Here is a 25282-nt window from a genome sequence, read left to right on the forward strand (position 1 = left end):
AAAAGAAAAAAGAAAAAGAAGTCTGAATTGGTACATAATGCTTCCCTAAATAAAAAGTTGGTTTGCTCATTCTTAATAAGAGTAACTAAATGGTAACAATGCACAATACTGCTTATGCCTTATAAATAAAACATTAATTGTAAATAATTTCGAGGGCAAAACAAAACCAGGAGAGAAAACAGACATATCTGACAACACAGAATAATCTGTTTGAGATAACGTATCACAGGAAAATATCTTATAAGATACCAGAAGTCTTAAAAAGACAGCAAAATTTCAATATGAAAAGTATCTGAAGTACAGTGAGACACAGTGCAGAAATCTCCATTTGAAGAGATCTCTTTATTTCAAGCACCTTTTAATTCAGCACTTTCATCCATTTTATACTCACAATATTTTGATGCAGTTCCTGTTTCTTCCATGCTTCAAATACCAGATTCAAGAGGTATGAAATACAGGTGCCACTTTATCAGGATTATGTTCTTTTTAAAGAAGAACTGCTTTTCCTCAGGGTGAAGCTATTACTGCTAGAGCTCAACAGGACACTGACACAAACTTACTGTCACTTTCTAAACAAGAAATTCTGCATTATGCATTGCAAATGCTGAAAGGTAGAGCTACAAATGTAACCATTTTCTTTTATAAGCATAAACAGACATAACGGAGACTCGGAGAAATAAAATAGACACACTAGACAACACATCCAATATTTCAAACTGAAGCGCTTAATATTTAATCACTAAATTCATATTTAGCCAAGTAATTAAACCTGTTCAAATATACAAAACATTTGCAGTGCCTGTTGACCATCACTTAGAAAGCTTATTTCAGTGCAAAGATTCACTAAAATGATTAAGGTTTACCAGATGTCTGGTGCTTTCAGGGATTCTGAAATTAAGTAACCGGTGCATACTGACACGAGGCTATTGCTTTTAATAGAGGTATCTTGATTCGTGTTACCTTAGTATGCTGCCCATTGTCAATTATGGTGCTATGAGCTGTAGGACACAAAATCCAAGCATGATTTTGTTACACAGCTCCAGACTTTGATAGAAGTAATTAGGAAATATTGAAGGTGCATGAAAGGCTGAAGCATGCATAAAGATAATTCACCAGTCAATTTAAAACAGTGTTGTTTTATAGTTAAATCCTGCTTTTGTGATACTGGAAAAACGAGTAGAGATACCTGCAATCAAGTTCCGTGGTCTGTAATTTTCCCCTTCAGGAGACCAGCATTTAGCATGTTACCAAAGGTATTACGATGAAACTGATTATAATAAAACGCAGTACAGTCAAGAACCACACTCCACAATCTCGCATCATAAATACGGTAGAGATTAAAAATCAAAGTTGGTCAAGAGAGACCTTTCACTTGTAGAATGCCACTTCAAATCCAGGTCTGAGGGTCATGGATACAGCATCTTTTGTTGGAGCTGGCCCCAAACTTTCATTGTAAGGGAAATTAATTTCTGGTTATATTAAAAAACACTAGTTCTTATGGAACTAAATATGTAGGCTTTTGTTGGAAATAAATCTGTGGGCTTTTGTTTAGGAAACACTGAAATTAAATCTGTTTTTCAGAACTGCCAAAAGTTCATGACTAAAATTAGTACATTCTTTCCTGTTGCAGGAATGTACTAATTTTGTTGCAATCTTCTGTTGCAGGCAGATGAAAAGTGGACAAGAACTGCATCAGTTTCAGATGCTGCCTGCTGCTGCCCATAATGTTCCTGTCACCAAGACCAGAGAATTCCTCATCTTCCCTGCTTATGAGATTTAGGAATTTTTAACTCACTGTTACAGAGCTAGATTGGACAGTCAAGGCTCTCAGGGTCTAGCACAGAGCCGAGCATTACCAAACCTAAGACCCTCAATTAAGTCTGAAAATCCTAGAGTGACTGCAGTGATTTTCAGATCCTGCAACAAGGGGAAAGGATAGTAGAGCACTTCAGCTTTATGAGCTGCCCAGGCCTGCAGCACTTCGGTCTCTGGCAACCACTCTTTATGCAGTCTTCAGAAAACCTGAACTCTTAGGGAATGCCCCAGAGCTGAGATTTCAGACTTCCAGGCTCTGTAAAAACTTGCATAAAGAACCAGTAAGACAACTGACAGTGATCCATTGGAACTTTCTGTTTTTGCAAAATTTGTAGGTTTTAACAAACTAGCACTTTTAATGCTTTTCATAAAAGCTGTTTTGTTGGAAAGTTACCAAACAGCTGTACTTACATGCCTGGTCTCTTTACGATCCTTCTTTCCTCCCTTACCTTGTCTTTGCAACAGCTCTCAAAAGGCTTCGTTTACAAATCAGCTTCGCCTACCAGGATAGTCTTCCATACATTTGTAATAAAAGAAGATGATAATGCATACACGTGGTAGAGATGACACATTTAGTTTAACATAAAGCATGAAGGATGCCATAGTTGAAAGCTGTAAGTGCAAATAAGATACCTGATTTTAAGAGATTCTTAACTTTATTTTAAAAAATGTTTCCAAATTTTGGTTTCTGACACGGGTGCAAATTATAAGACAGGATCTGTAATTAGATGCTGGGCCCATTTTATGCAGACAAATATTTGTTAGCAATGCATCTGAAGGGGAGAATGCAGTCAGCATTTTACTGTCACTTTAGTGAGAGATAAGCTACATTTGGGTAGCTTTGAGCAGAATCTAAAACTTTGAATAGAAACTAATATATCCTCTCTGAAAGAAAAGGCTCGTCCTTGGTGTGTCTGAAATCAAAATCCTACCTGAGAACCAATGAGATGAGAGGTGGCTGAACAAATTCATAAGGTATTAATCATTCAGTGAAGAAATGAACAACTTTCTTGCAAGAATTACATTACAACTCTAAATCAGCCAATATTGCATTAATTTCTTTCAAAAAAGGGGGAGGAGGGGACAAGTAAAAGTAACTACTGCTGCTATTTTTCATTCCTTTTCCCTTTGCATGCTATAAATTTTATTTCTATGTTTTTAAAGACAATCTATAATCTAACGCAGTCAGGATAACTCTTCTGTTTAACTACTGATAACTGTGTATTCTCTTGGGGAAAATGGTTCTTGCAAGTGTATTTGTTAGGTGGAAGGCTAAGGCAATTTGTGTTGAAAACAGAAACGCGTATACAAAAAAAAAAATCAAAAGATATGCTACAGACAGGAGGTTTTTATACAGTTATCTCCTTCCTGGCACATTATTTAAAATTTATCTGCAATTATTAAAAATAGAGTCAATATAATTAAGTTTTTAGTCATCAATTTTTTATTTACTTCTATTTCAGTTGCCGATCTGGCAGGATCTACCTAGGACCTGAGAACTGTGTCCCTTCCTGTCATAGGCTTTGCATGTCAAATCAATCTCAATTCTCTCTTCAACAGTGGTTTATCACCAGGGACTTACTGGACAATTTCTCTGGATGAGAAATGAAAAGGAGTGCCATTTGCTCTCCTTTCTCTGAGCTGCTACCTGTGCAAGGCTGACAAAAACAAAATGCCTTCTGCCACCAAAACACAACTTACTGCATGCGCATAGGAAATAAATATACTATTTATAAGTTGATAATTTCAACGTGGTTTTTAAGAGATCTCATATTGAAATTTATTTTAATCCAAACTTGCCACGTTCTAAATTGACTCAAAAGATGCAACAAAATCTGAACAGGATGAGAGGATTTTTTTAGAGAAAAATTACAGAAGAAATTATTCACTCCGAAGAAAACAAAACCCACATGTTTAACAGACTCTTCATCTTCCCTTTCCTGACAATCCATGTATCATTAAATTGATTTATTCTGGAAAATAGCTGAACACAAATAATATATATTTGACTTTCAGGATGCTAAGTCACCCTGCAGTTTAGAGTCCCTTAACTTACCTTGATATATGAGTGATTAATTTGCCCACCAGTGTCACAGTTTGAAAAGATGCAGCTAAATTGATTGTGTTACTTCAGAGTTGCCATCTCCACATCTCAGCCGGAAGCTATGGGCTCAAGGTAAGAGCTGCTGTGTGAACTGGCCTGTGTTATTCAGGAGCGAAATGTAAGATTTCCATCTGGCTTAAACATAAGTGAATCAACCACTAGCAAGAAGGAGAAAAATTCTAAATAGGAAAAAACTGTTATTTCTGCAATTATATTGCATGTATGCTGAAAGAAGAGTCTGTGGTCCAAATCCTCTGCTGCTGTAAAGCAATTAACTTAAAACGTAGAAAATAACTGGGACTGATATAACAATAGCAAACAAAAAGCCGCTTTGGGTATGTAAATGTTTCTTTAACTACGCCAGTGCTTTGTGCAGCCATTCCATCCATTTGACACTTTAGTATAACTAAATTCAATAGTACCATACCTTCCGAAGAGGTTTGAGTTTGGTCTCCATTATAAAGTCGTACTTGCAGAGTTCACAACAGCGTGTGTCTGAGCTCTTAATCCACTGGTGCAGGCAGGCCTGGTGAACAAAGCGTAGGGTCCCTGTGCAGCGACACGGTGTGATGAGGGGACTTTCATCATCTCCCTCACAGTGACAGATCCTGACGGGAAGGACAGCAATAGCTAGTGAGGGAACTTTCCAAGGAGCAATGCAAAGGCTCTGGTTTACTTACACGGCTTTTTCATTTTCAGATTTGATATTCATAAGAGTCAAAGTATTTAGATTAAGGCGCAGGAACATACTCCTTGTTCCTTTCTGCCCCTTCGTAATTTCTCTTCAGTTAGTTATTTCTCTTTCAATTTGCTATGCAGTCTGAAGGTGAATGGATAGAAATAATACTGGTTTACCCTTTTATGCATGGCTAAATATTTAAGACAGATCTGTGCTCTTCCATGTAATTAGGGTTGAGTAGTTCTTGGTCTGTAAGTAATTTCGATAAAATACTCAAAAGTTAGCAGAATGTAACCCCAAACTGAAAATATCCAGTATGAAAAGTACAAAACCCTCCTAAGGTACCTCTTTGGAGTTATATGGTTAAAAGGACAAGGGAACAGATTTGAGTAATCTAGAATAAAGTGTTTAACATAGCTAACACACACATGCACACGCTTCTTAAGAGGCAGGAGTTAAAAAGTCATGGTCTTTCCTCTTTTTCAGTCTTCACTGTCCCTTTGAAGCAGATAGCTGCGTCATCTGGGAAGACAAAAACTACAGCTGTAAGCAGACCCTAAAAGAGAAGTTGGTCCCAGAGCAGTTGTTGCCTTGTAATGGGATATGGAGCTTTTCATATTGTGGTTTTGCAGTTTTGCTTAAAATCATCAGTGCCCTAATACCGTAAGGTGATGGCTTTTTCTGTGACCTGTGTCCAAATGTCTTGGTGATCTTCCTCGGTTCCAGACAAGCTCCGGAGCACACTGGGAAAGCAGTCGTCGAAACCAAGGACCGCTTCCCTGGGAGGCGTTCTGTGGCAAGCAGAGCGCTTACCCAGACAGCTGAAGTGAGTGAAGGAAGGCTCACCTCAATGAAGAGAAACCCCCTCCCACCGCCACCCTAGAAAGAAACACAACAAAAACCCAGCCCTTAATTAATCGTCTAAGAGTCAAATCAGCAAGCAAAGGGGAAAAAAAGCTGAAGCGTGAGACATGCCACTTCAAAACAGAGAAGTAATAACAATGGCACGGATGCTTGCTGTCAAGCAAATGAAACTTACAGCTTGGAAGCTCAGCACTTCGGGAGGACAGGCTCACATAGGGGCTTGCAGAAGGGTCTGGACAAGTCGAAGGAATAACTCTCCCTTTATGCAGACAACTGTGGCTCCACAGCTCCTGGGGCAGTAAAAAGGGCTGGGGATGGCCCTGCCACGAGGTAGGGTTTGGCTGCCAGCCCAGTTAAGGAAGACTTGTGACGTTCTTCATAGCAGGGGAGGACCTGACAAGTCTCAAGGCGGCCTAGCAGAGACACCCTGTAAATGGTTGGCTATAGCACAGTACAGATGCTGCCTAGTCTACAAGCAGGAGCAGGAGAAGCAGGAAATTTGAAAGTCTGAATGAAAAATATGGACCAAAACCAGTAGCTTAACTAGTCTCCCATGTTATAACGTAGAGCCATGAAAAAGCGAAACTACAATATTGGGAAAGCAGAACAAAGCTGCTTTGCCAGATACATAGCCGGAGGAAAAAAGCCAGCAAAAAATGAAGCTCGGGAAGCCTTGAAACCTTGGCATGAAAGCCAAGTTTTCAGTATCTTCAGTGATGCCTCCGGACTAACCAGCCTTTTTGACCCCATGGCAGAGGAGGGGGCAGGGAGGGAGGAGGAAATCCGCACAACTTATATCTTGGACAAATACATTTTTTATGACAAATCCGGATTTTGCAAGAACTCGGTTCACATTCTTTCCTTTACTAACCCAGCGAGCTAAATCAGTGGCCTTTCTGTTCGTTTACAGAAAGTTGCTGTATGCTGACTTCTTACTGACCCTTAAGTAAACTACATTTTCAAAACACTGAATAAATAGCTCTTCTTCCAACAAATACATTCCTAGCCAAGAGTTACAAAAAAATTATCATTTTCTTTTTGAATTAAAACTGTTTCCCACAGGAAAACTAGTAGTCTTTGTTCATTTTCATCTGAGCTATATGTAATTTATTTCACAGGCTTTAGCATTTAAGCTATTTAGAAATTAGACAACTAAGCTAGGTACCCAAGAGTCTTCTTTTTACCACTGTCAGAATTGTTTTACATTATTTTAAGAGCTATAACACAAGCCTAAGACTCCATTGGGATCTTCAAATAAAATGACATTGCAAATTTGAAAGGAATAAAAGTATTCTCCAGTAGAAATACTTCTGCAAAAAACCACTATGAATTATACATTCCATTTGTGCTTTTGGTATAGGGAAGATACAAGCTCAACATATAAATAACAGGATGACATTAAGAACCTACGTTCTATGAAAGCTCCAACTAAATAATCTAATGACCTCTCTAGCTTTCTAACCATGAAGTATGTAACGAGCATAAAACCAAACTTGAAAAGAAATTAAAATCTGGACCAGATGACTATAGGCATGGCTTTCATTAGCATTTGAGCTTATAATTTGTTTAGCTTAGAAGAAACTGGTGCTACCTAAATGCAGAATCACAGTCTTTAAAGATATTTGGGTGCCTAATATCCACTGAAAGAGACTGTCGGCTAACGGCTTAATGTCTTTTAAGGATTTGAGACAGATAACTTCTAGTATCTTGCTTAGCCGTGAGCACTGAACCAGAATTTTGTCCGTCTTTGCCCTCTGCTGGACTGATCTATCATATATGTAGTCGTTATCATGAATTACAGAAAGTAAAGTGCAAACAATGTTTTTGAAAAATGTGTTGTGCAAACAGAACCGAGGTAGGAATAGAAAGCACGGACTTATCCGCACTATATCTAAACTACATGGACAGCAGAGTACTTCATTCCAGTCTCCTGTTTTCAGATGATCACAACTGTTCAAAAGTTTCATCCATCAGTATGACATTTTACAGGATTGATTTCATCCTGACAGTAAAATTTTCAGAAAAATTTCATCTACTTTTGAAATGAGTTGAATAAAAAAAAATCACTCTTCACTGTAAAACAAACAAAAAATTGCTAAACTTATACGGATTTATTTACAAATTCTAGTAGAGCCCCGATCACAGTTAACAGCTGCAGTTTCAGCTGCTCAAACACACTTAGAGAAGTTATGTACTCAGCTTCTCTCAACTTTCTAGTCCTCCAGCAGAAAAATGGTCTTCATTAGAGTGCAATACTTTTGACTCTCTGGAAATGGAGGGGAGAGAAGGAAACCAGTTATTTAGATGAGATAGAATCCTTTTAAAAACATGGATTGAGCATGCAGAAAAATATTTTGTAATTTTGCCAGTTCACTGTTTTAAAGATCCCTGCATATGAACAGGACCTTGATTGTGCCTAGGGGAAAAGATAAGCACCATGACTGAGCTTAGGCCAAGCTTCAAAAGAGTTTTTGCTCTATGAATCATGTGTACCCCAGGCAACAGAGAATATATAAGGTATTAGACCATCTGCTGAGTCAGATATACATATTTTGTGTGTGTGTGTGTGTGTGTGTAGACATAAATCTCCACACAGAGATTACAGAATAGGTATTTTTTTGTTTAAAGAAGCTCACTATGAAATTTTATGAAATAATACTCTAAAAATGCACAGTCATTGTTATGCTTATTTTTCTACTTTATATGACAGCGTTTTATTACACAGTCACATATTTCTCTAGCACAGAATTGTTTCTACAACCTTCAGCACATAGAGTTACCAAATGGAGGAATTTATGCCAATGCTGTGCATATATCTGACAAAAATCCTTCATCACTTATAATGCAATAAATTAGCAAAATGACAAAACACTTCGGGGGAAAAGATAAAAAATGAGAAACTGAAAAAAAATTAATCTTTGTGAAAGATTTTGCATAATTTAAACAAAAACTGTTGCAGATTTATTTTACATGTTCCCTACAGAAAACCCAATTCTCAAACAGAAAGATAGCATACAATTTTAAAGATTTTTTAGAGATCTAAATATAAATTAAAGGCTAAGTAAGTTTGCTAAAAGGCAACATTATAAACTTTCTCAGTATTTCTTTTTGTTTAGAATATAAGTTCATAAAATTTTCTGCCTTGAGCACAACTGGGTGATGCTGAAAACTTGACTGATAATGTGGCGATTGATTAAGAAATTTTATGTGACATATTAAACATTGTACCATAATGACTATGCAAAAGGAGCAAGTAAATTTGCTAGAAATTTAGGTATACTGTCTCTCTCATTCAAGAGCACGCTGACACCATATATACATATAAATATGTGCATATGTGTGTGTGTGTGTGTGTATACACACACAAAAATATATATGAGAAATTTCTTGTTAGATGAAAATTATGAGATGCTGCTAAAGCACCCAAAAGTTAGATCTATCTTCAGAATTTGGTATTGTCAAACTGTCTTCAATTCCATGACTATAAATTATTTTTCCCTTGTTTCCCCTGATCCTGTTTATTGTAAAGGTTAAAAGGCAGGAGGGGAAATATAAAACAAGACGAGCAGACATAGGTTTGTAAATATTCATACGCTAACTGAATTTAGGCTGATTTTCCTAAAAACAGCAAGAGATATCCCAGATGACTGTCACACTCTCCCTTCACATCTCACCAAATTAAGATTTTTTTTTATATAGCCAAACCAGTGTTTCTTGCATAATCTCCCTTTTAATGGACAATTAAAACGTATTAAGCAAAAAGCTCACATAGAACAATTTCAATTTTTCCTTACAGTGCTTTCGTTTGGCAAAATCAGAGCCACCAAAAATAGGATCCTAGAAAACACTAGGTAACCTGAAGTAGTTTGCCACCACCTGAGCTACTTATTAGAAATGAAACAGACAGACTGCAACAGGTTTGTAGCTCTTCTTCTTCTCATGCAAGGTTAACAATTTTACTCTCATTAAAGAGAATAGCTGCCAATCTCTACCCTCATTAGCAGAATAGCAGTTATCCTAACCTGCCTTTCACAATCCACTTTACTCTTCAGCAATTAAGTAAACAGGCCAATTTCTGTGATGCTGTAGTGAAGTACAAAATGCACTTATTTCACAAGTCTTGTGAGCATCATGAAATTTAGTGTCCTGTCCTTATGCAGCTGGTGCGCGCTTGTCTATGAGATTATCTGTACAGCTGATTTCCAGAGATGACTATTTGTCAAAGAAAGCTGATTAAGGATATGAATGAATCAGCACGTCCATCCTTGCGCCTCCAGCTACATAAGAATCTGGACATTTGCAGTAAGAGTTTGCAGTTATTTGGCATAATCAGAAACCCTTCAGTGGATTTTGTATTAGAGAAGTGGTGTAAATTTGGCACCTACCTAAAAAGACATAAAGTACCTAATACAATTTTCCAGGATTTTTGGCCATTACTTATGGACAAAGGCCTTAGTTACAGCAAGGTAGTGGAGATAGTTCCGATGCTTTCTTACAAACGCACCAGGCTAAATTTTATCTTCATTAACACCTGCACACCCCAAAGGAATGCCTCTGAGACTTTCAAGGATACAAGAGGAAGAGCGTTGGAGAATATGGGGGTATGGGCATGCTGCCAGTGATGATGAATGTTGATGTTTAATGGTTATAAACGACATGGTGTGTACAAACACTTTATTGTTCTCTAATATTTCTGGGTCCTATACACCTGTGTCTACATTAACAAGTACTAAAGTGCAAGTGCAGCAAATCTGTTGAGAAAAACAGTTAAAAACCCGGTATCTACATCATGTGCATTTTGCTTGAGGTTGCTCTGGACTAGCCCAAAGCCTACTCACTGAACTGGTTCTGTAGACAATGATGATTTGAAGTTGGGTCCTGAGTAAATCTTTCGCTTTAGTTTTACTTGAAGAGATACAGTTTGAGCACCCTGAGAAAAATCCTCAACGAGGGAGGATCAGAACATGGTAAAAGTAAGGGCGGGCAGGAGATTTGCTTCAAAGTAGGCTCCTTATCTGAACTACAGCACCTATGGAGACCCCTTTGCTGAAAAAATTAGGAGGAGCTACTGTTTTGTGATTGTTGCGTGCTTACTGACACTTTCTACACACTGTGACTGGGGCACAACAATAAGCTACAGCTGATGCCCAATACCCGTACTCTCATTTTCTTGGGGATGGAAGTACACCAGTAGAATAGAAATGCTTTCAAACTTTTAACAGATCTGACTAATAAAAGGGGAAAACATTTTCCCTGTATGAATATGCTCAAGGAAGATAATACCGATTCCAAAAATTATTATTTTTAATGAGAAAGTACTGAACAGGCAGGCAAAATCTTGCCTGTTATTGGAAAGCAAATCTGGACTCACAACGACTATTCCAAGACAAATCCTTACCCCTTTCACAAATGTTCACTGGGTACATCCCATTGCTACATCCCGCTGTTATTAAAGGGAGCTTACTTAGGGCATAGCTGAAGAATCTTGCATCAAGGGAGCGCCTCGCTCTGATTTTGGCTTTGAAAATGATTAACAGTGAGCATAAATTACAGTGAGACTCTAGGTTACTTTAAGGGAACCAAAAGGAAACAATACCGCAAGTTTTTAAGAGGATCCACAAACTGCTTTGGGTTACTGTCTGATAATCTACAGAAAACTGTTCTCTAGTCCAAAAAAGGACATTCTCCCTTTCTGCCAATTTTTATAGTGGTCTGGTAGGAGCTACAGATAGATAGAACCTAAAGTTAAGAGCAAACAGTTTATGAAAAACTCACAGCAAATAATAAACTCATTCATTTAAAAAAAAAAAAAATCAAACTCTGCTACTGCATAAGTCACTGGAGAAAAACAGTTAAATTTGCTGAACATGTTCAGCATGCTATGTTTCTCTTGCTTCTATTTTGCAGGCTTGTTTTCTTGATCTTGTTTCAATTTTTTCTACTGTTAAATCATAAAATAATCTAAATGACAAATTAGTCTTCCTCTCCATTTAAACACAGTGTGAATGAAGCACATTAATTCTGCATACTGAATGTAATCAATTTGTATACCTCTTCCCTGTCACTCCTGCCCTTCCATTATGCTATACAGTCAGCTGCCTTTATCTAACTAGAGAAAAACACATTTTCAAAATGTTGCACCACACCAGTATAATTTTGTAACAGTCTGGGCAAAGCTCTCTTGATTTCTGTAAACGTGATCAGATTTTATAAGAGACCCAAGAACAAACTGTATTAACAAAACCACACTAAATCATTTATTTCGTCCGTATTTCTTGTCCTTCTATTACTCTTCCATTACAGGTGATAAATAGGATGTCTAACCATGTAAAGAGTTATGAGTAGTTCCTGCCCAAGATGTAGTGTCAGTGCTACTCAAAATAGGCATCAGACAAGACTTACTGCATCAAACACAAGATTAAAGAACTAATGACGGCAACTTTTAAAAAATGAATTTAGATTTCTTCTCACCCTTCTAGTGAAAGTCAAAGCTTTAAATAACTAAACTCCCTAGAGAATATAAGCAAGCTTTAAGTGTTTAATAATGGGACCCTTAAAGCTAAACACTTCCTCTCACCCAAACTTTCGAGCAGAAAAGTGCTGCCATTTCACCTATTTGCATTAAGCAGATGTTAGATAAAATAATAACAGCTTTGGAGAGACAGAACCAGAACCGAGGTGTCACTTCTCCCCAGCAAGTGACCCTAACCACAGCAGACATGTCTGCCTTCTTCTAGGTTGTCTTGTATCCTTCCAAATCATGGATAGCTTCCAAAAGAGACTGCAAAACCAGACGGCTAAAGAGGTGACAGATAGGACTTTGAACTGGCAGGCACAGAAGAGAATTAAGCAAGTTGTCATACTGCTTCAAAGAGTGGTGAACCACTAGACCATCAATCTGCAGGAGAAGAGAGACACTATCAAACAAGTCACTTTGTAAAAAGAAGGCTTTATACAGGAAAGTAAGCTGCAATCACAGTTCTTTAAAAGGAAGGGGTGAGGAGCCAACATTCAGGAAAACTCAGGCAGAGTTCTGGCACCTCATGAAAGGACATATCATCTCAAGACCCCGAGTAAGGCATTCACAGCCCAGGGAGGAGCAGGTTAAAAACAATGTTCAGCCTGACACTATACAGCCTGGCAGTTCAGCACTCTGCTGTTCTTAGTGGTTTTGGAGGGCTCTGGATGGTGTTTCAGGTCTACATATTTTGCACTGCAGTTTATATACTGGATACAACTCTACAGTTTCAGTATGCATATTTCAAATGAGGGTTACATTCTTAACCTCTCCCCATTTTTCTCCCATTATTCTGACATACCCCACTCTTCTATTTACTTCTCAAACAAGGGTCTTCATTTACCTGACTATATAAAGATCCATTCATGGAGTTCAGAAAAAAACAAAATTATACTTCTGATATGCATTTTATCACCGTGAGAAACTCTGTCTTATTTAAATGCAAGTGGTTTCTTTCACTGTAATGAATTCCACTTCAACTAATTACAGTTCAGTGTTATTGTTGAAATGACTGGATCAGCGCTACAAAAATATTTTAGACCAAAACCATAACTAGTCAAACAGAAAGTATATTTCAATTGTCCTATAAGACCATAGCATTAATTCAGAGTCAATACATGAGGCACTTATGATATACTAGCCATTAGTGGTAATATCAACTAACACTTTTTTTCTTCCTTAAGCAAAAAAACATGGAACTAAATTCTCAAAATCCATTCATTTCATGGAATGACTTAACTTTTCCCTTCAGGGAGACTACTGCGGTGCAGACCAGAGAAAGATATTTCTGAGGTTGTTCCTCAAGGACCCAGTGACATGGCAAGCTGCAGAATAAAGTATATGAGAGGAAAATCTCAGATATAAAGCAGCTTAGGGAAAGGGGGATCCAACTGTATGATTTAGAAAGCCTACTTTGTGAATCTCAAAAAAGTTTAGGTGCCATAACAACTCAGCATTGTCAGAACTTAGGCAGTTGTCCATAGTTACAGGAGCAGAAAACTTGCCTTCTAGTAGACTCCAGGGAAAAGGAAGAGCTTCAAGGAAGAGCTTGTAAAGGCAGTAGACGATGATAAATGTCATACCACTGTTTCATCATTTTAGAAGGACAAAAGAGGGGAAACGTCTCACTTGAAGTGATCCAAGAGGCCTGTGTCAGACTAGATGAAGTATATATTCAGTGTAACGTGCTTGTATTAGAACAGGATGTGACCTCTTCTTTTCCAATCCATGCAGCTAAATGCATGTAGAGGAAACAGCTTATAGCCTTATGTGTATCTATAAATGCATTCCACTACCAGTATTTCATGAAGAAGTAAAGCACAAAAACTGCCTACCTAAACACACTTAAAGATAAAAGAACTGGCACCAGGAGAGGTTCTACATCTCAGTTCCTCCGCTTTCTCCACACAATCCCATCTAGGTGATACCCATTCATCTCAGCCTGTTTTGTGACATCCACCAGAAGAAACCACTACCTATGATGAAAAGTTTGAAGAAACAGTTCTTGAAGAAAACAAAATTTCCATCTACTATGTTAACTCCAGTGTTGGAACAAACATATCGCAGAAAAAGTGAGATTTTTCATGAAGAAAAATGGTTGCTGTATGTGTGCACACCTTTGTTGAAATTAAATTAGGCTTTTTTTCAGAAGGAGCAAGATTCTGAATTTGAAGAAAAAAACGCTACAGATCACGTGCTAATTAAATGCATGGACCTATCCTGACCAACAGCAACTACAGTCTATATTGAACTGGTAGTACTAATACTACTAAGACATCTCTTCCTTCTTGTTCAACTGTCTGCAAACTGATTAAGTAAGATAACTCATCAGCTATGAAAAATTAACATGCTTTTCATCTTTTTAAGTTTTCCTAGATGTGTTATCATCAGCTATCCTACACCTAGCAATGACAGCAAGAAATATAGCATTATCTCTGAAAAGGAAGAAAAGTGCAGTTATGACTCTCGACAAATTTTGCACAACAGGCCAAACGAGCAACTACATTGAGTTTAACTCTAGTCGTTCATAGAGCATCTCCACTGAGAGTAAGCCTAGGGACACATCCCTATCGAAGTCATCAATTTTCCTCTTCTAAACAGGAGCCTAGCTGAAAAGTTTGTATGTAAGTCCAAAAATTTTATCCTCAATCAAGCTCCAAGTCTTGCAAACAATCATAGTAAAATTGAGAAGACAGAGAAAAGACTGGAGTTCACTTTCCACTAAGTTTGGGAAGTGGGCAGCAGTTAGGATTAACCTACATGAGACAGTTACAAAGCTTTGACTTTAATGTCTTTTTTAACCTGGTACCACTAAGTCCCATACTGAAATAACTTACTTCATTTTTTGAGTGGCTTATATTCCGTTAATAATAATTAAGTGGCCCTATTATATGCACTGTGCCTACGACATTGAATATTCAATGTATATACGTAGGTTTGGTGGCTCAGAAATTTAAGACAACTCTGAAGATCAGGTTTAGTTACCTCTGCACATCTCTGCATTGTACAATGTACTTCAAGTGCTACAAAAAATATAAAACATAGTTACCATTACTGCTGTTTCTTTGCATTTCTGTAAGACGCAGGGGTCCCAAGCCTGACGTGGCCTTACTGTTTAGGCTGATCTACAAACAAAGGTGAGCCTTGCTCTGAAGAATTTTAAATTGCGATGACAGACAGCGGGCAGATAACTGAAATGGCCATTCTTGTTTGATAGGTGTTACACGGAGTGTACAGTCTTAGCAATGTCTTATATCTCCTGCTATGAAAAAACACAATGCCTGCACATTATCTTTTTGTTTTTAAAGTTAGGATTTTTGTAGTGTTACTAGGCTGAAGCATACTGCGAAACTGTGCTGCAGTATAGTGAACTTCCTCATTCTGCCTCTGTTTACACTTCCATGCAAATTTCTTCCCAGCAAAGAAAAGTGAGAAGTTCTCCGTGACCGTATCAAGAAACTAAGCCTGATCGTCATTTACACTTGGTAGATGACAGTCAATTCTGGCACACCAGCTTTTAAAAAAAGAAATACTTGTTTCAGTTCTGTTAAACTTACTGGATGGTGCGTTTTCAAGATATCACTAAATCAAGTGACTCAAACCCACTCAGTTTTCTACATTAAATTCACATATTAGCGCAGAAGTGCCAACGTTGCCCTCATTTTCAGGAGAAAAAGCTCACCTTTCGATTACATGCTTCAACACAAAGACCTCAGACTGCCAGAGGCCAGAGCTCTCCTAGGCTGGAGAGTTACTTTTTCCTTCTCAAAACTTCTTTAATACTTATTCTGCCAAAACTCCCTTTTGTATCATTACCATCCTTGTGATGGGTATCAGACTTACAGCTTCTACATATTCATGTAGTACAGCAGTGCACAGTTCTGTACAATTTATGCTTGACTGGAAAGAGTGTTTTGCAGAGACCATCCCTCAGATTGCTGTGGTAATGGCAACCCTAGAAGACATTGAATCAAGATCATAAATTTACTTAATGTAAATCAATAACGAATGACAAAGAGAGAACAAAGCTAGATTTGAACTGACCACCTAAGAGTGAAAAACTCCATATCCCATTAGCTATCCGGCCTCCTGCCTCATTCTCTGGCTCTGGTTGGCGATTTAAAACACTCCAGTACTCTGCCAGAGCGCACAGTGTATCTGCCTTCATGAAGAAAAATCTAGCAAAAAAAAAAAATCACTCAGTTCCCTTCCAAGACTACTAGTTTTAAATAACAGAAATATATCTTCAGATGGAGATATCATAAGCCTTCTGTAGAAAATATTTTGGGTTATTTCCTATGGCCTGTCTAGCAGTTTATTACAGAGAGGCAGTGACAGAAAGCAGTCAAGAGAAGGGCACTTAGCCGATGGTGATAAGAAATCCCTATCAAGAACGTTAAATCTTTCTCATTAGACTAACCTGCATACTTCTAAATCATCAGACCAGTCATCACACAACACTGGAGACTTGTGAACAGCATCAGCCACACCGGGCTCTGCCCCAGTAGGTGCTCCGTTATCTGGGACTGCCAGAGCGTCGCTGCCAGAGCCTCCCTCTGCAAAGCAGTCCTTCATATCTTTACTGTGTCTAAGGCAAGATGCAGACTGCCGATCTCTGTAGTAGCTTTTCCCTTTGCTTTTTCCACATTTTCTTGAGGAAATCCTCGCTTCCTGAGATGATGCTGAAGATTGAGATTCCTTAAACCTTGGAACCCTTCTTCTGCGGTGATTTAAAGTAGGATTCTCAGGATCAGATACCTCTTGCTTCTTTTTCCCCATTGTCCCCAGGGTGACAAGTTCAACAGCATTATTTTTTGAGGACCCATCCTGGTTACTGCATGATCTATTCCTTCTCCCTCTCCTGGGCATTTTGACCTTTTCTCTTGCTCTCCTCCTAACCTGAGCCCACTGACTCTCATCCGAAGATGATGATGAATCAGATGCAATCCAGCTGGATCTCGCAGCCTCAGGATGCAATTTACAGTCCTTCCCCTTTCTTTGCTTTTCTGTATGCTCACCATTGTCTCCAGTCTCTTTTTTCCGCCTAAACCTTCGTTTTACTTGTTTCTTACCAGACTCCCTACTAGAAGGGGTCAGCACCATGACAGGGGTTGTATGTTCAAGCTCATCTTCTGACAAATCATGCAATGTAGTAGATCTAGACAAAGCAGTAAGCAAAAGTAAGGCATGGAAATGGTAAGGGTGTGTGGAAAGAGAAAGAGAGAGAGAGAGAGAGAGAGAGAGAGAGAGAGCGAGCGCGCACAAAAAAAAAAGGATGAAAATGAGAATATGAAATTTAACAGAAAAACAAGACTGAAAAGCCAAACTAGAACCATAATAGAGATCAAAACAAAAATAAAATTTGCGTAAATTATGAATAGTGCTAAGCAGAAGCAAGAGCTACATATTATTTAGTAAAGACAACAACTAGCGAATATCAGCCAGATTAAAGTATACTTTTCTCAAGCACATACCTACAAATGTCCTGAGTGGAAGGGCAGACAGACAATCGTGACTGACTCCTGGGAGCTGTTCCTGTTGTAGGACTGCTTGCCTGTTGAAATAAGTTAGATAGTTTGGAATCTTTGTCCATGAAATACATTGCAGATATTTTACTGCTTTGCCACATGATTACAAAATTAAAACAACTGTTGCTGCTGCTCATCGCGTACTCTTGAACATATGCAAGTTCACAAAATACAGGAAGCCTGACCAAAAGCAAAACCTATTTGTGGAACTAAATATGACTGAACGTTTTCAGCTTTCATTTGCTCACAACTACTTCTTGTCATTGTTTGAGGAAGCAGCTTTCAGCATTTGAGATTTCACTTTGGTTGTGATCTACTGCAAGTGTCTGATGGGAAAGGATGTTTCTATATTATGCAAAACAAACTATGATGATTCTTTTCACAATGAGGTGAAGTGCATTTACATTATGCTGAGTGACGATGAGCACAAAGCAAACCTACATGGAGTGGGCTGACAGAACATTGAGAAAATTAAAGTATGTTTTAAAAGGTTTTCCAGGCAATCAGATCATCTGGAAGAGTTGAAAGAATATGAAATTGATGAGCCTGAGAAGCCTAAAGTGCAGGCTGTAGCTCTACAGAGCTGATCACATTCTCAAACAGCAGGAGAAATATAAAACACGTTTAGTACGTGACATTTTGCTCCTCGTTTTGTTGTTGTAAATTGCAAAGTCAGTTGCTCAATACTTCTACTGAAAACATATTTTGATGGTGTTAGCCACAAACCATTTCAATCTGCCTCGCAATCTACTGGCAGCATAGCTGTATGAAATCCAAATTTAAACCCAGGCCCCTGGGATCCTGATCCTTCAGGATCACTCTGGAGATATGTATACTATTATGGGGACAGGGCTCAATAAATACCATTCTTATGACTATAGCCTTCCTTTAGCTGATATGGGCATTGTATCTTAGTATGCAACTCTATCCCATGGGGAGCACCACTGCCAAAGGGAGACCAAATACTATAAGCCTAAAGAGTTTCACAATGCACAGACCATATGCATGGGAAGAATGAATACAAGGCAACAGTACAAAGCTACAAAGTAGAAATAATACAAAGATACAAAGGCTGTCATCCCAACCTTTTGTACTAATAAATCAAATCAAATTGCATATAGAATCCATAACTGAAATTATTCCTAGCTCACCTTTCACAGTCACATTTTTGTGGTGTCAGTATGAAAAAATCAAGAATTAATAGCACAAGTAAATATAGGCAAACGCAGCAACCATCTGCTGACACTTCATTTTAATCCAAGGTTCCTCATATCTACTCTATTTCATGCCTAGATCCTTTGGAACCATTAGTCAATATTATATGTATTTTTGTTTCTAATGGGAGATCAGATGAGACTTAGAAACAGGGTTTTTGCATCAAAATCTTCTGACTCTAGGAGTTCAAGCACTGCTTTCTCCTTCTCAATTTGCTACTATCACAACACCAAAACTTTTACTAATTCTCTACTACTAGTCTCAGTAAATGAAATCTGGCGGTATGAAAATTCAGCTAACACAAGAAATTAAACTGAAAAAGCATTTGTGCACAATCCTTATGTTCAAATGGCTTTTCAGTAGCTGGCTGGCTCCATGAGGCAGAGGATGAACAGTAGAGCGTCTGCAATCTAATGTGAGGAAAAAGTACAAACACCAGTAAGAAAAATTGTTTGCATTTTATTTTTTTTTCTACAAAAGGCATTATTTCAATTACATGTTATGTAAGGGAATGTGAATTAGAAACAGATGGGATATGTATGTTTGGGCACATGAACTTTTTCCCTCTCAACCTCGGTGATCAGTTTTAAGTGAGCAGGCATACCTTAGGCAGGTTGCACAGCTACTTGATGGTTACTACCAGGGGAAAGATGCAGACATCAGCAGCACCCATGCTGTTGGGCTACATGCTGCTGATACTTGAGAAAAGATCCCTCCAGACCCCACAGCAGATGAAGGACTTCTGAAGAAACCCAGCCCCTGGGGTGAGTGCGGGCCACCGAATTCATCCCTCGTGACTGGTTCCTTTTTTTTTTTTCCCCTTCCCCCTCCCTCGCAGCTGCAGGACTGTACCATTGCTTCTTTCAGGGTCGGCGCACACCACAGGCTAGGCTTGCTCTTAAATGGCGGTTGGGTATCTCCATGGCATAAGGGCAAAGTTTCTTTCGCCTTGCCACATCATTACCTTTTGAAGGAACGAGAGCGGCTGAAGTGGCACAGTAACTGCGCAGCAAGTCTGCATACGTTCAAGAAGCTTCCCACAGCCATAAAAGCAGGAAGTGAGCTAGACGACGCTTAAGAGGGTTGGAATCAAGCCAAGATTAAAATAAATAGTTTGAAAAGCTTTTACACTTACTACTTGGGGTTGGAGATAGAGTCAAATCTAATTATTTTAAGATAATAACTACATTACAAATTTGGTTGCTCAAATCTTATATTTCACTCTCAGCTGTAAAGAAGCCTGGACTGTTTCAGCCCTCTTCAGTCAAATTCACTTCCTACTTCTCCTGCACCCGCCTAACGATGTTAGTAACATGCCCAGCTGCAAGTACCCCAGGGGAAGGTTTACTTTCTTATGAAACCATTCCCTTCAATTCCTTAAAAAAAAAAAAAAAAGTTTATTTGTTTGTTTAATCCATGCTGGGGCAAACCTGACATCTGGGCAGACACAAAGCCTATATACGAGGTAAATCCTCAAAAACAAAGCAAGAAACTCCCAGCATCCCAAGGTACACACAAGATTCAGATTCTCATCTCTGATGGTGTTTCATTGAAAAGGTTTCTACAACTTTTAAGTTCAAATTTTAACTACTTTCACATAACTTTTAATGCTAAAATGAACTGATGGAGTGGTTTCTAAAACTGAGAAAGTTAGTGTTCCTGGCACTCATTTTCTAATATTTACTTATGGAAAAAAGAGTCCCTTCGTGCCTGATTCAGGTCGATTAATACTGTAGGCCTGCAAACCACATTCTGCATAGGCACTCAAGGGCCATCTCCACAAAGCTGCTTGCACATATTCCTTATTCTGTAAGTAACTGCAGGGTTATCTCTGTAGCTTAGTAAGAGTGGAAGGACCAGTTAACGTCAAGTCTGTCCCTGGCATCACATGTCATACAAATATAATCATTCATGAAGTTAGTCAAGAACGCTTACAAACTTGTAAATTCTAATTTCACTGGAAGCCTATTCCAGAACTTTATTCCCAAGTCTCTTCCCATTTTCACTCTATGTTCTGTCAGTATAAACTGGATCTCTTTGTTCTGCTGCCAGTGCTGCCTCGGAGCTTACCTCATTTCTTTCTCTAATATTCTCTCTTAACCTTCTCCTCTCTAAGCTAAACAACCCAAACTCTCTTAAGAAACGTATACACCGGTAAATCTAGAGTCACAGTGAAGATATCTGAAGTAGCATTTAGTGAATTGATATATTTACAGAGCACAGCACTAGGCTAAATCCTAGACTGTATATAGGTGTCTCAGTATAGTATTACACTTCATCTCACCAGCAGAGTGGGCTGATTAACGCAAGCACAGCACTGCACACGGCCCAGGTTAGTTCAGTTGGTGCCTGCTTGGAGTCTCTGCTGTATTGTATCTCCAGAAAATACAACATTGAGCAAGTCCATTATCTCTGCTCATAATATAAGTTTTCTATTATTTTTAATCATCTTTATTGCTAGCTTCAGAAACAAAATACTAACTCCTATAATTTCCATCAAGTTTATTTTATAGGCATCTTTGACAAACTGAAAACACAATCATTTCAATACATTCTGCTCATAGCATATCAACGCAGATAACAAGCTCTTATGGGACTGTATATACAACAGATGTTAGAAACAATCTCAAGCACACAGATTTTATTGCTGTAATATCCTGCTTAACACATTGAATATTTTGAGGTCCTGTATTTATTGAATAGGGGGATCAGACTAATTCTGTGGACTCCAATTCCGCTTGGCAGGCTGAATAATGAATTATTTTAAAAATAGTACTCCTTGAATGGGTACCTGTTTCAGAGAGCTATAGTGTACAACTCACTGATATCAGAAAACTAAACAAGAGCTGCACTAATTTTACCACAGCAAATCATATCAGTAGCACAATTAAACATGGTAATTCAAAATAAAGTTGTCTGACAATCCATTTATAAGCAAGGCAACTCATTTCTCTATGACATCAACACAAGGAAGATGCTTGAGGGATAACGCTAACACCAGCTGATTAGGTCTGGCATTTCAAAAGTGTTGTTAGTATAGATTCCCTAGTCACCCCCTTCTGCTGTCTCGGCCAGTTTAAATGAACTCTCTCGTCAAGGATATGCAATTCAATTAACAGACATGTCAGGGTATTTCATTCATAATTATTTTCAATATGTTCAACAGGAGCTGAGAGCATGCTTTTCAAACAGAACGCTGCCAAAAAATACAGTTTTCAGGACAGCCGAGATAATCATTTATCTGGCACAAGGGGATGCTGCTATCACACAGACACGTCCATGTTAAAAGATTGCACCAAAGACAGAAATGGGGGACAGAATGAAGTGCAACTGACAAAGAAAATAAGAATTTCCTATGAACAATTAATTCTGTCTTTACTTTGATGTTGACAATCTGTCAGATTTTCCAGATAACAACAAAAAATGAGTCATCTCTGACCAACTAATGCTTAACACTGCATCTTCAAGCTAGTCCAGGCATGAGTCATTCTGTGCTCCTTTTAAGAGGAAAGAAGGACTTTACTTCTACCCGAAAGAAATGCTCAGTAAAAATATGTTTCACACATACAAACCATTCATATCTGAATGCAGTTAAGCTTTAAAATAACAAACCGGATGTAATACATAGCTGACATAAAATAGTCTCACAGATACCAACAGAAAAGCTGATGAATCCTCTAACGCCTCTGTCCTGAATAGGGAAGGCCACTGGCATTTCCAAAAGTTCCTCAGCCTAAGCACTGTTAAAGTAGAAAATCACATAAAAACCGAGAGAAGGTAGAGCAGATAGGCAGCGTGACTAATGCTTTTGTTCTTGTAGTACGTATGCTTTATAGCAGTGATGCCTCGCAGAATCCTCCAGATCCTACCAGCTGACGTAGTCAAACAGCTGAAACTCTACAACCTATTAAAATAACGGTACACCAAGGAACGGATAGAGGAAAATTATAGCAGTTTGCATGTAATTAATCTTCAAGTGGTAATAAGCTCAGCAGGAGATCCAGTCTGAATATTTTCATCTAAAAATCCTGGTTTGTCAAAAACATAAGTTTATATGGAAAACATCAGTCTTTAATTAAACTTTTATTGGATAATTTCTCAGGTCTAAGAAGATCAAAAACATGGTGGGAATTACCCATGTTCACATCTCAGTCTGCATGTAGGTATATCTTACTGCTTGAAGCTCAGATCTAGAAGTTGTTACCGTATGATTGATGGCTATCCACTGACCATTAAATGAACTGGTAACTTGATTTCTATCACATTTTCTGTCATGGTGAGGGGTTTTTTCTTGCATGTTTCCTCCCAAAACATTTTATTTCTCTCCTGCCCTCTTTCCTCTCCTCCCACCACCCCTGAAGAGAAGGCATAAAAGTTGAAAAGTAACACAGAAGGAAGGAGAGGAAATATACTTACAATTCTGCTGAACAGTATTGTTCATCACCTTTGAAAATGAGTATGAACATATTATAAAATGATTTGAACTCTCAATCGCTAAAGCAGGTTTATTGTTCAGCAAAGTGGACAAATGTATCCTGCTATTTAAAAAATGAAACTAACAAAACCAATTACAACTCTGACTTTTAGATTTAATGATCTTTTGTAAGATTTCTCTCCTTCTGTCTTACTGAGCTATGTTAACCTTTATATTTTGAAGGAAGAGGTCTATTTCCTAGTGGAAAATTCCACTCTTCCTATAAGCTTAGAAGCATTGGTAACTAAGCTTTGAATTATTGGGTGGATTACAGTTTGCAAATGTCTTTGCGTTGCAGCAAATGCAATATTTTTGATTTACTATTCTCTCCAAACTCTTCAGGATGCATCTTTCTAGGCATTATCACTTTGTTAATAAAGATGTTATCTAGTTCCTAGAAAAGCATACGCTTCTCCTTGAGTCAACAACTTAGGCAATTGAAAACAAGCATGTGCTAGTCTGTATGCAAAAGGTGCAGAGTCCTGAAACCAGCAGCTCTTGAGTGTCTGAAAGGAGACAGATGCAAACGTAGCCTGAAGAAAGGTGAAGCACGACAAACACACCTTCTTTTTTTACCAGATTTTGTAGTATTTCAATTCTAAAGGCACTCGCTATCAGTATTCAGAGGACATCCTTTAGACTTTCTATTCCAAAAGTGGCATATATTCCAACATACCCTTCTATTTGTAGGATTTAAAGCTTCAAAATATTTTCACACGCTAAACAATTTTCAATCATATGGCATTCCCACTATTCTCCTGCAAGTGCATAGGTATGTGAGTGCACACACACACACCATTCTTTGGTCGGGTGGACTATACAGGACATAGACTGAATAAACTCCCATCTGTGAGGATATCAATTGATACAATTGAACAAACCTACTCTGCTGTGTATTCAATATTTATTTATTCCAGTCCTAAGAAAGAGACAAACCTAAATGCCACAGAGCAAAAGAGCTGCACGCAGACTAAGCCAAAAGGCAGTGAAACCCTGACAACACATCATCACGAAAAACAGTAGGCACTATATTTTTATGAAATGCATGGAACTTCAGACTATAGCAAAAAGTAATTCTGTATCAGTGCATCAGTCTGCTTAACTGGATTCTTCTTAGGACAAAGACTTGAAATACACTATTGAGTACCACAATGAAAAAAAAAAAGTCACATAAAAATTTCCAGGAGTATGTATGGAGTAGCTATGTTACAGAGTATCATAATTTGTGTTGAAAAATGAACATTAAACATATGTCAAAGCTTGAATACCTTGTTTAGTGGGGAGAAATCAAAACTGCTTCACCTGTATGACACTGAATGTCATATGATAGGACTGAAATTAATAAGTACCCACTATCACCTCTATTTCTGCAGAACTGGAAATATGACACCAGCACAAGGTACACTCGTATAAACACATACAAAATTCGTAGGACATAACACTTTTCAAATGTATATGCAATTTTGTCTAGGCAGGTGCTGATGTGACATGTGTAAGTATAGTCAGCACAAGCTATTGGTAAGAACTCCAACTAACAAAACAGAATCTATACAAAAGATTACATCATATTTTTGTATGCATTCTCTTTTATTAGGACACTAGTTTAAAACAGATCAAGTGTATCCAAGAAATTGAACCTGCATTAACCTGTACTGGTTGTCCACTGAAACTAAGACACATTTAATAAAATTATATTTAGAAGTTCAAATTTCAGGCAAATGTAGGTGAATTCTGCTTTCATGCACTTTGTTAAAATTATTGTAAATAAAGAATAAATTCTATGGACAACCAGAAAGTATTATCTGGGCAAAGAAACCTAGCATTTATAGCTAAGAAAAAAGAAAGCAGCAATAATTTTTATGCCATTAAAAGCTAGTTCTAGCTTTTGCCTTCCTCTGTTCTATATTTTGATGAACAAAATATTTTTCTACTAACTTGTTTACTTTGTACTGTTGTTTTTTCACAGTAATAGAATCATAATGAGAGTTAAGTGCCAGGTTATCAAAGTCTTCACCTTTGATATTAATGATTCTGTTTACGAGCAAGAGGCATCATTTAGGTGACTAAGATAACTTTTACACTCAAA

The 25282-nt window shown here is 38.0% G+C and overlaps 1 protein-coding gene across 3 annotated transcripts in view; it reads right to left on the minus strand.

Annotated features, from left to right (window-relative positions):
- The window catches only part of MARCHF1 (membrane associated ring-CH-type finger 1), a 241533-nt gene that overhangs the window by 18128 nt on the left and 198123 nt on the right, over positions 1 to 25282 (minus strand). For all 3 annotated transcript variants that reach the window (XM_068942414.1, XM_068942413.1, XM_068942412.1), the window contains 3 exons: positions 17454 to 17533; positions 16400 to 17137; positions 4347 to 4527 (listed from right to left, as the gene is read on the minus strand). In XM_068942414.1, the coding sequence (XP_068798515.1) occupies positions 4347 to 4527; positions 16400 to 17137; positions 17454 to 17533 (999 nt within the window). The remainder of the gene's footprint in view (positions 1 to 4346; positions 4528 to 16399; positions 17138 to 17453; positions 17534 to 25282) is intronic.

The sequence above is a fragment of the Struthio camelus genome, chromosome 4 (assembly GCF_040807025.1).
Source record: "Struthio camelus isolate bStrCam1 chromosome 4, bStrCam1.hap1, whole genome shotgun sequence".
In the NCBI taxonomy this organism is placed as follows: Eukaryota; Metazoa; Chordata; class Aves; order Struthioniformes; family Struthionidae; genus Struthio; species Struthio camelus.